At 45.4% G+C, this 16413-nt stretch overlaps 1 protein-coding gene across 4 annotated transcripts; it reads right to left on the reverse strand.

Annotated features, from left to right (window-relative positions):
• Positions 1–246: 246 nt before the first annotated feature.
• LOC126548086 (E3 ubiquitin-protein ligase RNF185-like) lies at positions 247–16224 on the reverse strand. Of its 4 annotated transcripts, none has more exons than XM_050196187.2 (6): positions 16136–16224; positions 9625–9786; positions 4651–4779; positions 3680–3737; positions 3297–3414; positions 247–1578 (listed from the first exon to the last, which is right to left on the reverse strand). In XM_050196187.2, the coding sequence occupies exons 1-6, from the start codon at positions 16207–16209 to the stop codon at positions 1484–1486; spliced, it is 636 nt and encodes a 211-aa protein (XP_050052144.1). In that variant the 5' UTR covers positions 16210–16224; the 3' UTR covers positions 247–1483. The 4 variants fall into 4 exon arrangements, with proteins under 4 accessions (XP_050052144.1, XP_050052152.1, XP_054919736.1 ...); XM_050196195.2 differs by lacking the exon at positions 16136–16224 and adding an exon at positions 15771–15964; XM_055063761.2 differs by lacking the exon at positions 16136–16224 and adding an exon at positions 15639–15964.
• Between the last annotated feature and the right edge of the window lie 189 nt (positions 16225–16413).

The raw sequence follows: 16413 nt of genomic DNA on the forward strand, positions 1-16413 counted from the left end.
GGAGTGGCGGTGGCATGACTCGTCGGCATGCACCAGTCTGAATGTAGTGAACTGTAAACATTCAGCTAAGTCTCCCTAATAGTCGCTGCGTGATCTACACATTGCGCTTGTCCGTTTCCAATGCCCAAACCTGGTAAGGTAACAAGTAAAAAGATTTTGCACGTGTGATGTGAAGACTTGGCACACTGTCTTACTGACACCATCTGTTCCTCAGTCATGGGCCAAGAGAAAAAGCAGGAAACCATGTGGTCTTTGTTTCTTTATTTCCCAAAGAACGAAAAAAGAATGTATATATAAAATGTGAGCCGTTTAAAATCCAACAATTTCTAATTACAGGAAACCAATGACTCCCATGGCTACAAGGACTTGAAAAAAATTCTTTTTTTTTCTGCTGTAAATATATTCCATTTACCACTTATTTTACAACAGGGCTGTTTATTTACACACAGTTGACAAGCACAGCCTGAAAAACGAGAACTGCACTGTAAAAGCAGTGCAGAACACACTTCCACTCAGTGTATACACAAGTATGTATTATTACAAAATAGCAACCCCAATGCAACTGCCCTGATGTGTCACAGTGTCCAGTACGACACGGAGGCCTGAAAGACCTCTGCCACAGGTAGGAAGGAATGTTGGCAAGAGGTACGGAAATGTTCTGGGGGAAAAAAAATCTTCAGGAAAGAAAAACAAAAGAATAACTATGCACGAGCAGTCACTTTTCATTGTCCTCAACTCGAAGGAAAGAAAAAAAAGGGGAAAGCAGCCCAGCCAGCTACCCATCGTCATTGCAGCAAGCCTAACAGAGAAAAACCACGTACACACAACTCACATCAGGCACACATCTCTTGATCAGTAAAGCTGTCTTTCTTTTCTACACTCTGTTTTTTTTTTCAAGGCTGTCACTTCGCACTAAGAAAACAGTTTGACATGATGAGAGTAAAACAGCCAACGTTACACAAGTACTATGCCCGCCCCTTTGTTATCCCAACTCAACGATTGCATTTCTGGTTTGCGCAAATGCACTCTGGCCTTCCTGCACAATGGCCTTGCTTGTCAAAAGACAGCTAGGAAAAGAGCCTCGGCAGAGAGAGAGCTGAGACCACTTTTGTCGTCTGCAAGATGCCGCATGCTTTTGCCTACCAACCCCGGAGGCAGCAAGCAGCACATAGCTCGCCTTCAGTGCCGAGCAAGTAGGCCCATCACATGCACATAACTGCGACAGCATGGGACGGCCAAGCACCAAAACTGGGCCTCGGAAAGTCGCCGCAACTTACGGCAGACATACAAAAAGGAGCAGAGATAAAGGTGCAGAGGAAGGAGGGAACCCCAAGGGGCTTTCGTTGAAACAGACGCGCGAGTTTTTCGACTGCTGCAGCTCCGGGGAGACCAGTCCAGTGAGAGAGGCGGTTCAGAAGTATCATTCTCCGAGACTCTTGTGGCTGGGAGCAGTGCAGCTGGCTTTCGTGGAAGCAGCAACCAATCATGCGATGATCAGCCACACCAGGAAAATGCAGGCCACCCAGAGGAACACCTGGGACACAATCTGGTCCTGGCGGTGCTCTTGGCTGCCCATAGCTGCAAGGGCCAAAGGTATTACTAACAACATTTCAAATGCAAAACAGTTCAAATGGACTGATCTGTGCTTTACCGCGTAAGACATGCGCGATGTGTTCTCTGGAGGGTCATGAAATGTTTAGCTATGGAATACAAAAAGATACACCACATATTCATGTAATCCTGCATAAAATAGGCTCTAGTTCACTTTTTGCTGTTTCATTTCACTTCGAATGCTGATGGTAAAGTTTTTCCAAGGAGTTACCTCGGTTAGAAAACAGAGCTTTACTGGATAGATCACGTGAGCTCCACTGTACAAACAGGAGCGCTTTCAATTGCTCCAAAGGTGCTCTCGCTAAAGGTAGATTCACACAATAGACGAAGTTGCTGTTTCAGTTCGTGGGTTAATTACGACGTAGCTCACCGCACCAAATCATGACATGCAGTAAGTACCGTATTTTTCCACGTATAACCAGCACTGCCAATTGCAACAGCCCCCCCACCCCCCTTCGAAAGAAGTCAGCATGTATAACCCGCAGAAACAACTGCATACAACAACACCGAAATCTTCACAAAGAGTATCCATTCGCAAATGCACGACTCGTCCACATTATATCCTCAAGAACAAAACTGAATGACGAAGAACCTGGCCTTAAGATGTAGCTTCACCGCAGTGCGTGAAGCACTGTCGTGAAGCCACACTTCAAGGTGAAATTAGCATATAACCCACACCCCAACTTTACTGTCAAATATTTCACATTTTTGTTGCGGGTTATATGCGCAAAAATGCGGTATCCTGCTGCCAAGTCTTTAATGCAGTTACTAGTTCAAGAGAGGCAGACAGTGCACAGGCTTCCTCATTACATCACAAAAAAATTATAGGTGGCAGTCACATGGTGTCGCAAACCACTAATGCATCACTTTGGTCAGCATGATGGAAATCAGTCTGTCAGAGGATGCAAATCATTATATTAAGATATGAAATCCTCAATGAAAGAGCTCAATACTGTGGAGTATGTACAACTCCATACTGAGCGACCACTTGATGATTTTGCAAAGATTTTCATGCTCAGTGATGACGGTGCATTCACACAATGTTCTTATTTAGTTATAATATCTTGCATACTGATTTCCTTACTGAGTTCAGAAGCCAATTATGTACATTTGCTGGTGCTGTAGTTTCTGATCTGCTTGCTGTACGGCTTTCTGCATTCTTCTTGTGTGGAAGCTGTCGCCCACCACGAACTGCACTGGAATGTACCCTCTGTATATTTGCAATTTGCACAAGCGTTGTTTTAATCATTTTGATTCGAGCTGTAGTTGACATACACAGAAACTAATTCCTACCGGCAGACACGACATTTTAGGAGCCAAAAGCGTGCAAATGCATTTAATAGCTACACCGACTGTCCTACAGTACTCGGTGTCTATGTTCATAAAGTGAACACGAAACCTTTTCACGTTTGCTTACACCAAACTTTTTTTTTAAGAACCAAGTTGCGCATTTAAATAAGACAACCACAGGAAAAGGCGACAGAGACGGAAATAGCGCAATTTCGTCTCCGTCGCCTTTTCCAGTGGCTGTCTTTTTTGAATACACAACTTGGTTCTTGAAAGCAATGCACCAACTAGCCCAGCAAGAAGTTCTTCTAAATTACATCTGAAATTTCTTTTTAACTATGATTAGAAAGAGCTCAATACACATCGGTGACAAATCAAGACCGGGCTGGACTGCTCACTCGGTGGAGGACGGCCGTCACCGAAGTTGAAGGTGGAAGCAAACAGGCCGAAGGGAAAGGCACCAATTCCAAATGACATGTGAAAGCCAGTGTCTCCAAAGCCAAAAGACGTGAAAGACTGCAAAGGAAACATGGCTGTCAGTTTAATCCTGGATTTAGTCATGCAACACGCAGGTACCTGATTACAAACGCACTCTTTTAAAATAAGTTCTTGTGAGATATTTATCAAGCTCACCAAGACAAAAATTAAGAGTGTACAATGTATTGAGAAACTAGGTTACAATGCACATGGGTAGCTTGCGCACTCAAGAGTACAATGCACAAGGTAAGGAATACATTTGTTTGATATTGGGAATATCTACGAGGGTTCACGCCATTCTTACCCCAGGGTGACTTTCTGGTTCAGATCTCTGTCCCGGTGGTCGTGGTGGCAATTTCTCCCTGCGATTAGGAAGTGGAAGAAAGAAAAATCTATCACAATTGCTCAATTTTATCCCACCCAATGTCTGCAAAAATACATGTGACACCCGATGACAAAATAACAATCTCATGAATTGCATTACTGTGATGAGTTAAAAATGCAAAATGTGGTTCTCTACTCTTGTTGTGTAGTCAGCTTTCTTAGACCAAATCAAGGCCATCATGAAGACACCATTCATCAAGAAAGCAGCAGGTGATTGGCCCAAGTTCATCACCGTCGTCCTATTTTATACCCACAGCTGGACAAAGGCCTCTCGCAGCAATCCCCAATCTTGTGTAACTCTATCCTATGCCCCCAAATTTCTCGCTTCCATCACATTAGCTCTTTCTTAGCCATCCCCTTCTCTTGTAACCCATTCTCTTACTCTAACAAACCACCGGCTATCTGCTTTACATATTAAACTTCCTGCGGAACTCCATTTCTTCCTCCTAACCTTGTTTAGGATATCAGATACAGTGGCGTAGCAAAGGGTGGGGGGGGGTCATGGGCCCCGGGTGCACGAGGCCAGTAGGGGGGGGGTGTCATATACATCTGAAGACACCCGAAAAATGTCGATAACCTCGCCTTCCCACAAAGGGGGGGGGGGGGGGAACAGAAGAGCTAAGGGCCCCAGGTGCCAGACGACCTAGCTACGCCACTGATCGGCTGCACCCCTTTTCTCTCCAATGCACAGCACCGTCTTTTAATGTTACGCCTACAATTTCCCTTCCCATTGGTCCTTGTGTGATCCTTCACTTTTTCCTCAGGCTTCTTTGTTATGTTAACCAACAAGTTTCTGATCCAGGTGTTAGAGCAAGCAGAATGCTACCGGCACCCGGGTTCATGGCGTACACTGAACTAGGAGCAGATGTAATGCAATGGTCTAGTGCTCACCTGGGGTCTTGTTTGGAGCCACCCCTGCCGTACAGGGGGATCACTTTGTCTCGGCTGATGCCTGCCTTGCACACTGGACACACCTGGCGGTTCGGACGCGTCTCCAGCCACTGGTGCAGGCACGGCCAACTGCAGGTTGACAAATTGCCATTTGGGAGAACCAAACATTGGGGAACGCTGTGTTCCTGTTTCCAAAATGTTATCAATGCACCCACAAGACTTAAATTCAGCACAGCACAAAGGTGGTTCCCTCGTTTGGATGATTCCTAGGCCACTGGCCGAACAGAAGATAAAACATTTTGACAGGACAGCCTGTTTAGTTGCTCCAATTAATTTGAAGTTAACATGTCAAACAAGAAAAGCGGGATTTATGAACCCCCTTACTGCATGAATGTTTATAGTGAAACAATTTAGACAACCCTTTGCTTACACCAGGTATGCCGCCTAAACCAACATCACTTTTCTAAAGAGACACTTGGTTGCAAATGTATTAGCGAAAAGTTGTCCCTTATCATGAGTGATACACCATGAAGTTATGGGCATACTTTCTTGTCTATGCAAAAAAGACATTTCAATTGCCGAAAATTTACAGAAACCATGAGAACCAGTGAAAAATAAACTTGACACATCGCTTTAACAGATGGAGTGTATTACTCACAGCTCCAGCTAGTACAAGTTTCATTATATGTATTTTGATGATGTCATCCTTGAATGACTGATTCACATATTCAATATTTAGGCCGGATCATTTATAGACCTTGGTTTTACAGTAATGCTTGCTTTGCATTATCTTTGCAAGTTTGGCATGTGCTGAAAGAAAAGTTTCTTCCTCTTCTTCCGAGAGTTATTTGTTGCTTCTATTGTTACAAGCTCTTGAAACATGGTAGGCCTGATCTTCATCATGAACACTGCTGACATTTTTTTACACAGATATAACGAAGCACTGGACGTAACGAAGTATATCTAAAATGTTTCCCATCACTATCAGCAGGAAACATACGTGTGCCTATGATGAATACAAGGCAGGTATTTTTGTGTCAGATGAGACTTAATTATAGTGAGCCTTGACTGTTATTGGACTCTGTAAAAAATTTTGCCATATCAACAAGAAGTTTGCAAACTTTGTAGATTAAGTGAGAATCTTCGGACTTAGCCCCTGAAATTGTTTTCCCAGCAAATACATATATTGCAGAAGTGCAACTGCACAAATTCAAGAAATTCAAACGACAATCTTGACTGTTGCGCCATTTCTATGCATTGTCACATCATTCACTTTCGACCTAAATGTTCACTACAAACCCCTGATGTAGACAAAACACAAAACAACCCGCTGCAGTGTTCTGCTGCCGAGTGTGTGTTCGATGCCCAGCTACAGTGGCTGCATTTCGATGCAGCCGAAATGCAAACATCCTTGTGCACTAAAGATTACAGGGCACGTCAAAGAACCCCAGGTGGTCAAAGCTAATCCGGAGACCTCCACTATGGCATCTGTCATGAACCCAGTGATGCTTTGGGAAGTTAACAGGAAGGGTTAGCTCAGGGCCAACTCCGTTACCGCCTATTCGAATACATGCAAAATGCAGAAATGCTTTAGTAAAACAACCCCTGGACCAATTTGAATGAAAAGTTGTTGCATTTGAAAGCAAAAATTAAGTCCTAGTGCCTGTATGAAGTGGATTTTCAATTTAGAGCCTGTAATTTTTTCAGAAAAATTGCAGAAAATTTGTAAGTTTAGTAAGAAGGTAGAAGCATCAAATTTACAAATCCATAACTCTGCACTAAAAACAGACATTGCAGTTCTGTAAACTGCATCCATTAGAGCATCTTAAGTGGACAAATTTGTTTCACGAAATTACAGCTGACATAATTTATTGGCAATGTTTACGAGGATTTCACAAAAGTCCCATTCAAATATTACTGGTATAATCAAGAGCATTGTATAATACATCAATTCTGTCCGCTTTAGATGTATTATAAGGAGCAATTCACAGAATTGTGACATTCATTTTTGTTGAGTTAGAGTTGTAAAATACAATAATTTCATTTTATGAAGCTGTGATTCTCAACAATCCTTATTACAACATCAAAGATCTAAATCAACATCCCACTGCCTATAGTCACTGTATTTTAGTTTTTTTTTAACAAACTTCATCAAATTCGGTGCAGTGGTTGCCGAGAAGAGCTATTTCTACATTTCCATGTATTTTGATAGGAGCCCCTGAGCTAAGTTTCCTCAAAAACTGGAATAATCAACCGAAACATAAAACTGATTGATTCACTTAGATGGCATATACCATCATGGATGTAGACACGAAAGTAGCAATACATACTAACGTCTTTTTCTCCAGTGAAAGTGCTTGGTGACGCTGTGTACACCATGGGGAGCCGTTGTAATTACTACAGCCCGCCTTCACCTTTTATACCTGCATGCGTGTATAATCTCGTACATTTATCATTCTCGCCTGTGCGCATTTTGTATTGCACAGCCTGCTTTCACTGTATCTATATGCGCATCTTATCTCATCTGGGTGTCAATCTGATTTGATCGCCCGTATGCGCACTTTATCTCATCTGAGCATCACTCTTATTTGGAACGTCTGTATGCGCATATCCACTACCTCCATCTATCTATCCACTACGTCATCTGCGTATCATTTCCATCAGTGCACCTATACGTCTAGAACCATATCACAACTTTTCATCAGTTCTTTGGAACTCAGCGTATAGGAAAGGCTGCACTCTCTACTTGTATCTCTGTGGTCCTGCATACCTTGGGACTACACAAGAACCTAATTTACTCCTCCTAGTTTACTCGTTCACTGTTGTGCTGGGGTTTTCTAAACATGTACAGCTTGTTACAATCTTAAATTATCTTCTTTTTATTGTTGCTATGTAAAAATGTGCAGCCATAAACATACACATGACTAAATCTCCTTTTCATTTCAATAAAAATAAATAAATATGGATTTAAGAAACCATAACAAAAAAAAAAAAAGAAGGTGTATTCTAGGTTGAAAGCGTGCGCATCTACAAATGGCTGAAAACAGCCCATAAATGCCAAGACACAAATAAAAACATTAAATTCTCTTTTTAAAAATTAAATGTGTACCCAATTTCCGCATGTTTTCACTACTACTAACAAGCACATGGATGCTCAGTAGGTTTCACCTAATGCGCTTAACCAGGGCTCCCACTTCCCCAACTTCACTTTACACTAGCGCCGGTCCTGTCGTTTGTGTTCTTCTTGAGTCCTGGTTTTCTGTGCCTTGCCTTTACTAATTCACACTAGCTATACGCACCTGGCAAGTGTACCATCATGACAGAAAGGAACGAGAAGCAACGAACAATGCCTCTTAATGACTGGTTATTTTCAACTGGAGAGTGTGAGCACGGTGCAACCAGGCACTCAATGTGCTGCAGTCCCCAAAGTAAGTGTCTGGTGAATGAACCACTCTAGTTTAACACGCACAAGGAACTGTGCCTTGTAGTTTGCATTCTTGTTTCATACTGGTACAAAAGTATGCAGAGTGCAGTCCACTGCTAAAGAGAGCACTGTGACATGCGGCTCTCCCTTTTGCTGGCCAGCTAAAGCAAGCGCCGGCTAAAGCAATGTCAATGCACTGCACCAGTGTAAGAAAGGTGCCAGTGCAACCAAACATAAGCCATCTGCTGCAAAGGCATGAGATTGTACACTTGTAAAAGGAAAATTTTGCACACGCCCTGGACTTATCTGTTCCCTTTGGAGTATTGAGAATTTTTCTGGCTACAAATTCAATTTCTGCCCAAGTAACGTATTAGCAAGTTATAAATTCGAATGCTAATTTACTGATGACATGCGGCTGAACACGATACATAACGTTGAATCTGAAAATTCTTAAAACATTAAATAAGCCTTCAATAAGGATAATTAGTGTTTATCAGGCAACATGGCCTCTTCATCGCTGTCACTGTCCCTTGAAGACATCTCGTATCAGCATAGATGTCCTATGAATTAAGAGTTAATAAGCGGTTCTTGAATTTCTGTGTTGTTGAAAAAGTTTGCCTGATTTTTAGTGCCAGTCCGCCGTGTCAGCAAACAAGCGACACCACAGTCAATAAGCTTTAGCTCGCCGTTTGTCGTAAAAAAAAACAACACCCATCATGAACTTTTTGTTTTACCAACTAGATATGTATATGGCACAAACGGTGTATGGATGTATCACGCTTATGAATTACTTCGGGCAAAGCCAGCAGTATGCTTCGCCGACCAGACAAGCGCACTTGGGCACGGCACCTAAAGAATCAACAGTTTACTGCACTGTACACATGCACTGGACACACATAACACTGATAGTCTGTAACAGCGGGACACACTTGAACCAGTTTCTCAACGCCTCGGAAAATTAATAACAAAACCCATTTCAGAGAAACAATATGCGAAAGTTGTGGGGTCTCAAACGTGCTCTTGGGACAAAGGAACGACAACACAGCAGTGCAGGCAATCACAAGGGCATTTATTGCACCTTTCATAGATCAATGCCTGCTAGCCGAGTTGCTATCCACAAAACATGCCGATGGACGCGCGACAAATCACGGAAGTCCGACTCACCGCGACCGGATTGCGAGCGAATATGTTTGCCCCATGCTGGATCCCAACGCCTCATCAGTTGCATGTACGGCCAACATTTGTATATGTCCATTATGGTGTGTCCTGCTTCTAAGCCTTTTGCAGGACGGTCCCGGGTCTAGCTAGCCGACCCCAAACCAAAAAGGAACTGGCTACTCCCTTTTGCGCCTGAGTAACAGCACCGTTACGTGGCGTTACCACTGCAAGACTTGCGTCATTTCTCGTACTAGTCTGCAACCACACTGACCGCCACTGGCGCAAAGCCACGTGGAAAAGGGAGATTAAAGGATGCGTGAAAGTCGAGTGTCCCCACAAGGTTGACAGAAAGTCGGCACATTTTTCCAGTGTTTCGTCTGCATTTGCCTTACCAGAACAGGTGGCCGCAGAGACTGACCACGGCATCCTTGGCTGTGTCTAGGCAAATGTTGCACTCGAAACTGCCGTCCTGCTGGCCGCTTGTGCTGCCGCCTTCATCGTTGCTTGAAGAGGCTGACGCCCCTTTCGTGTTCTCTGAAGTCACCACCATGCCCCTGCGCATGAACAGCATAAGCCATCATTAACATGCGTATGAGGGCTCAAGCGAGCAAACTAATCACAAGGAAACTAATTCTGCTAGCAACAGAAGCACAGAAGCTAAGCGCTTTCCAGAGCCTATTTTCTTTATTTCTTTAATTATTGGGTTTTACATGCTAAAACCACTTTCTGATTACGAGGCACGCCGTAGTAGAGGACTCCGGAAATTTTGACCACCTGGGGTTCTTTAACGGGCACCTAAATCTAAGCACACAGGTGTTTTCGCATTTCGCCCCCATCGAAATGCGGCCGCCGTGGCCGGGATTTGATCCCGCAACCTCGTGCTCAGCAGCCCAACACCATAGCCACCGAGCAACCACGGCGGGTCTTTCCAGAGCCTGCTGCTATATATTCCTTACAGAAAACACAAACCACACCAAACCACCAATGCTTCCAAAGGTAGGGAGTACCAGTGTTACAGAGTACCAGTGCACCATCTGTGTACCAAGTTTCAGCACTTGTGCAACATGTTCTTTTTCACATATTCACCCATTACACATGCTGCATTCACAAAATGAACCAATACCAACTAGCATAGTCTATCCTACTCTATAGGGACATGTGCCTAACGTAACAATAATTTTTTTTTATTTCAATTCAAAGGAATGCACAGAAATTTTAGTTGCAATGTGCAAGCAATTTTCTGCCTCGTGGCATCACTGACAATCACAGTATGCTTAACATACTATTCTTGCTAAATGACAATGCCAGTGTTTCATTTGCAAGTATTTTCAAGCAGCTAGCGGCCGTGCTAATTACTTTCTTGCCATGTTTCATACGTTGTGCCACAATTTTAGCAGCACATGGTTATACTGTTGTTGAAGTTTATAACACGTCAATAGCGGTGATGTGAAAGCTAAACCTTCCGAACATGCTTTCAATTATTGGGTGTCTTCCCTAATTGCTCATCTGCAAAGACAAAGATGCGGTCGCCCCTAGGGAGAAAAGCAAGACACTGACAGACACCTTTACAAATTCCTGCAATTCGTGTGAAGGGTTCCTGGTGACTGAGTTATCTCCCTCCAACTGCTGCCAAAGAACAAAGAGAGGGATAAGAAAGCACACAAAAGAAACAAATATTGCTGGCAACGAAATCTCCGATAAGCACAGTCCACTTTATCAGCAAGGCTTTTGTCTCTTGACTGTAGAGTCCAGAGGCAGGAAGTTTCAGAGTCGCCCGAGCGTTAGCCTTTGGCATTAATATGCTCATGCATAGTTTGGCAGCTTAGTGATGAGGACTTTCAGTGAGCATTGCTGAACCGGAAACAAACTGGAAGACAAAGAAAATGAGCATTTACAATATGGCATATTTTTCTGCCTGCACTGCAGCTGCTTTCTTTCTTTCCCTTTTTTTTTTGCAACAGGAACCTGACAAACAGGCACTGAATGTTATCACACCAGTGGATGTACGATAGCATTCTTCACACAGTTATGCATCCATGACAGCACTTCATTGTCCATTGAACAGATCAACAAAAGTTTAAAATAATATTATCGGGTTCGATGCCCCTAAACTGCACGGTGTGTTATGAGGAATGCTACAGTGGAGAGCTGCGGATTACTTTTGATCTTCGAGCTTTTGAGCTTCAAAGGATCGCAACTCTCCAGTGGGTCACGACGTTGCAGGTGGAATATGACAAGTGACCCACCAGTGGGTCACCATGCACAGGAATGGAGACATCAAGAAGTGCTGCCGCAGTGAGCATGTTAAGTGTATAAATATGCTGCAGGCCATTTTCCAGAGAGAAATTTGTTGAAGATTGGCACTGTGTGCATCTACTTCTGTTCGTCTTGTCCACCTCGTGCTGCTCCTATAGTCGTGCTCAGCAGCGCAACACCATAGCCACTATACCGCCATGGCAGGTACCAACAATTCATTGATTCATGAAGTTCATCCCAAAGCAATTCCAGGGCTCTAAGAGACGCTGAAGTGGAGTGCTCCGGATTAATTTTGACCACCTGGGGTCCTTTAACCCTTTCAGACGCTGTGTACATAATTGCGTACATTGCGAACTCGCATGTTTTCATCAAATGGTGCCGATTTCGTGATTCCAGCCGAATTCTCCACTCTTTGCCTTGCAACTGTGGAGGGTGTGGCACCATACAGCGAACGCAGATATAACTAATGTCGAAAATATTCAGCAAGGAGGCACGAGATTTGGCATCACCAGATAAGCTATCTTTCGCGACCCTATCACCCATGGTCTGAGATACGTTCAAGGTAGATCCCAGGCCACGTAATGTCCATACTCAATACAATGTAAGGCACCGGGTAGCCTGGGCTCGTTCCCTGTTAAAAGTGGCTGCGGCCACTCCGAATCTTGCATGTTTCGTTGACGCTGCCCAGTACGGGCGCTCTGATCACTATGCGTAGTTTTGGTTGACTCCAATGGCACTCATTAACTCAGCATCCGTGCGGAAGGTCTCTGCAACAGTAGCCGAGCAGGTTGCTATAGCTATAGCACTGAAGGACCCTCTACGTCCCAATATCTTTACAGACTCCAGGTCTGCAGTCCGAGCGTTCGCCTCCAGCTCGGTCTCAAAGGAGGCGGCGGCCATCCTCGGCAGCGAGGGGGCTGCTGGTTTTCATATCATCAAATGGTTCCAGGCCCATATGGGAATCAATGTGCACTCTGAGGTTGTTAACGCCAATGAGTTGGCCCGTGATCGTGCGCGAGGTCTTACACACCACGGCGGTTCCGGTGGATTCACGGGCGGTGACTTAGGACTGTACAGAGATTCGATTCTCACCTTCCATGAAATCTTGCCGCATTATCAACTTACTCGGCGGGCCTTTTCGCTACTACATCCTTAACTTACTAGGCCACAATCATCAGCCTTTCGCATTCTCCAAACGGGGTCGTTCCCCTCCAGGGGCCAATTCAGTCACTTCGCGCTTAATGTACAGCCCCACTGTCCAGACTGTGGGGAGGCATACTGCTCTTTATCTCATATGCTCTGGCAATGCCCTGTGTTATGCAGCTCATCGCTTGCCACTCTAACTGACTGGGAGGCAGCCCTTAAGAGCGGCGACCTCTCAGAGCAACTACGGGCTGTCCAGAGGGCCTGCAACAGGGCGGAGAACCACGATCTTTTGACCCCGACATGGTTGTGACCCACGACGAGGGGACTCCCTGAACAGGGAGGCACCCTAGCGCCGGTTCCTCAGGGCCATCAATAAAGTTCTTTGTCTGTCTGTCTGTCTCTCTCTATATATACATTTTTTTCTTTTTTTCTTTTTTTTTGTCTGAGGCTGTCAAAAAATTACCCATATAATGATGATGCGCATGTCTCAAGATCACACCTGCACTCGCCAAGCATCCTCTGAGATACAAAGTTTGCGTGTGGTCACAAATATGTACAAAGTGTCATAGAGGACGCTTTCGGAATGCTGCATTCGAAGCTGTGCGCAGCGCAGCAAAGTGCGCAACTCGGCCAGCTAATGAACTGCCTGTGTATCTCTGCAGAGATTCTTGTGCTGCAATCCTCCTCGTTTTATGCCAAGAAACTCGACAACGCAAGGAAATATGTGGAAAAGCTCCCGGGTAAAATGCATCTATAAATGTCTTGGAGATGGAATCAAGCGATGACAAGGAGAATAATGGTGCAGGAGTTGATTTTGCCAGCTCCACTTGCACTGGATATGCGCATGAAAAGAATGTGTAATATGTGGGATTTACAGGCATCTCTGGCACTGTAGGAAATTGTGAAGGAACATTTCAATGAAAGAGATTACCTTTTGTTTTATAACAGCTTAACCAGTGCCTAAAAAAAAAATTAACCGGGCCTACAACTATATACAGTGTCTCTAAAGGCAGCAACTGGTCTATTGAGAGTTAGACTGATGGAAACAAAATTTTGTGCTTACTGGACATTTGTTTATGCTCAAAATTGCGACAAGTTACCGGCCCGCCATCCAGCTGTTCGTTTACTTGCAGATGGCAAAACAGTCCCCATCCATGGAGCATCTGGCTTGCATGTATTCAACGATGCTTTCTTCTTATTTTATTGCAGCAATTTTTTTGTTGTCAGAGCCAGTTAGACCCAAAATGTAACCTGTCTTATCATAAAACCTGAGGGCAAACAAGGCAGCAGTAAGTACAAAAAACTTGTTTTGCAGAGTTTTTCAAATAGAAATACTGGTTACTTAATTTTAACTGCAACTCTGACATTGCTCGGTTCAGAAGAAAGACTACACAATGATTACTGCGTCAAGTGATGTTAAATTTGGACACGCTGCAGCGGTTTCTTCCAACATGACATCATTTATTGCTTGCACAGTTATTTGACGTAAACAACTACACAAGCTATTACACCCATACAGGGTAGACGGGGCCAGTGCTCTGGGTTGTTCAAGTCTGTGTGCGACAATACCCTTGCCTAACAACAGGGCATCAGCTGAACGCGCCGGAAAAACAGACGTGCAACTGGAGGTCAGGATTTAATGGGTAGCGCGATCACTGACAGAGGATACATACTAAGGGTGGGCAACAAAACAAAAAAGCGACGCCCTTACGACGTGAACGGCACGCGGGATAATTATTAACGCGGGCAACGGGGAAGATGAAGTAAATAGATATATCGGCATTAACATTTCGATCGGGCGACGGCGGATCTGGTGGACAGTGTGAACCCACGTTCGTCGTGCGACTGCGCCGCAAGGTCGAATTTCCGTCTCTGCGTGCGTGCGTTGAGCGACGTCCTCGACCGAGCAGTTGTTGGCAGCAGCAGCAGAGAGCGGGCGAACGGCTGCCCGTCGCGGCGCAGCACGTAGACGCGGTTGAACAGCCTTCTGTCTGGGTTGTCTTTTTTTTGCTTTACTCGACTACGGCGCCCCATCAAGCGCGTGTACAAACTACACCTACGTTTCCTCTGCTGGGGCGGGATAAATGAGGGGGGAGGCGGGGTGATCGCAGTTATCGAACGCGCTTACTACAAGCACCGAACAACAAAATAACGACCGCCAAGACAGCGTTGCGGATTTCGTTTCGCCCTTATTTCTTCGTTTCTCTAACGTCTCGCTCCCAAATAGTCCCCCCCACCCCCGTATAGATTAAACGGGGGACACTATTCGCGAAAAGTGACGCGTCTTGTCAATCCCCAGGGTGCTACAGCGTGCACTATGAGCACTCGCGCACTACATACGTGTTTGTCGGGATGCAGTCGCCAGCGAGAGATAAGGGTGGTGGGGTCCGCAAACGAGACCATTCGCCGCCGTCACCAGCCGGGGGCCGATATACTACTACTTTCCTCGGTACCAGCGCAGGCACCGCGAGAGAGCGTACGGACGCCTGCCTGGCGCGCCAGGCTATTTCTATATAACACTCGCAGGAAGTAAAAGTCGGAAATGGGCACACGTGCTCACCGTCCGGGGTGAGAAAGATATAAAGGAGAAAAAACAAAGAGAAAAGAGAGAATGTAGGTTGTCCGGGAGTAGCGTGTGCCGAAAAGAAACGAGGCGATCGCTTCACTCGGCCCCTGGGACGCGGCCCGCTCGTCGATACTGTGGCCGCAATTGAACTCGTTGAATCCGCTGTCCGGCGATCGAGTCAGATTTGCACGATACGTAACGGCCGACGATGCCGATGCGGCCCATTCAAGGTCTTGTTTTTTTTTATTGTTGTTTATTTCACGGCGCGGTTATATCATATGACGCACGGCAGCGATCTTTCTTCACAAGAATGGGGGGAAGGAACAACGGCGGTGGGGAGGTCGCAGAGACGTTTCGTAGGTCTGTCGCAAGAAACGCGCGGTTCCTGACGTATGCCTGGGCAACGGAGACGTAACCCAAGCGCAAGTTGCACCTTACCTCGAGCCCCCTCGCAGAGCGCGGGCGGCGGGCTTGTTTCTGCAGGACGACCGGGGCGACCACCACAGGCACCACTACTTTCACTGCCAGAGACGAAGCGTGCTCGAACCAAAACGATCGACGTTCACTCACAGTTCGACGGGATGCACCGGGCAATTCCTCGTCGCCGACATGGCGCAACAGGCCCCAAGCTACGTGTCTCGCGCGATGGAATTGCGCGACGTTTTCGAGGCAAATTAAGTTTACTGCACCTATCCACAGAGCACCTATATACCTATCCTCGTATTTTTCTCTCGTCAACAAAACTCCGTCCACCGAGTCATGGCGTACTTCCGATGACGTAACTTCCTCCAAAGTGAGAAAAATCTTTAAAGAAAAGTATAGAAGCCGCTCTACTTTGCGCTAGCCATAAGTCAGAACAATAGATAGAAACGTTTAATTATGACAATTCAGCGCTGTTCTTTTTTTTATGTTGCCTTGTTGGAAATGCCACGTACCCATCGCCGTTGTTGTCGCTGATGTCACCACCGATGTCCGCCAAGGGCACGTGACACTCCGTAGCAGACGACATTTTCTTCGGGCAGACTATGAAATCCTACAAAGCACAATCATTGGGCTTCACTTGAGCACGAATAAGGTGTTCACTTCGCTGTAGAATAGCTTGAGCACCATGCCACCTTCAAGAGCCACCTGCTTCGTGTGCACTGCAGCCTTGAGTCAGAGACGCAACTGAACGAACGAGTTGAGAGCTCTTGCCGCCCCTACCTGCGCTGCC

The sequence above is a fragment of the Dermacentor andersoni genome, chromosome 3 (genome assembly GCF_023375885.2).
Source record: "Dermacentor andersoni chromosome 3, qqDerAnde1_hic_scaffold, whole genome shotgun sequence".
Classification (NCBI taxonomy): domain Eukaryota; kingdom Metazoa; phylum Arthropoda; class Arachnida; order Ixodida; family Ixodidae; genus Dermacentor; species Dermacentor andersoni.

Bases quoted from the DNA above. Each gene is read 5' to 3' on its own strand.
- LOC126548086 (XM_050196187.2), bottom strand. From the start codon at position 16,209: ATGTCGTCTGCTACGGAGTGTCACGTGCCCTTGGCGGACATCGGTGGT. The intron at 9,787-16,135 runs GTACGTGGCATT...GTTCATGCGCAG, and splicing joins AGCGACAACAACGGCGATGG to GGGCATGGTGGTGACTTCAG. The intron at 3,415-3,679 runs GTAAGAATGGCG...TTTCCTTTGCAG, and splicing joins AACCAGAAAGTCACCCTGGG to TCTTTCACGTCTTTTGGCTT.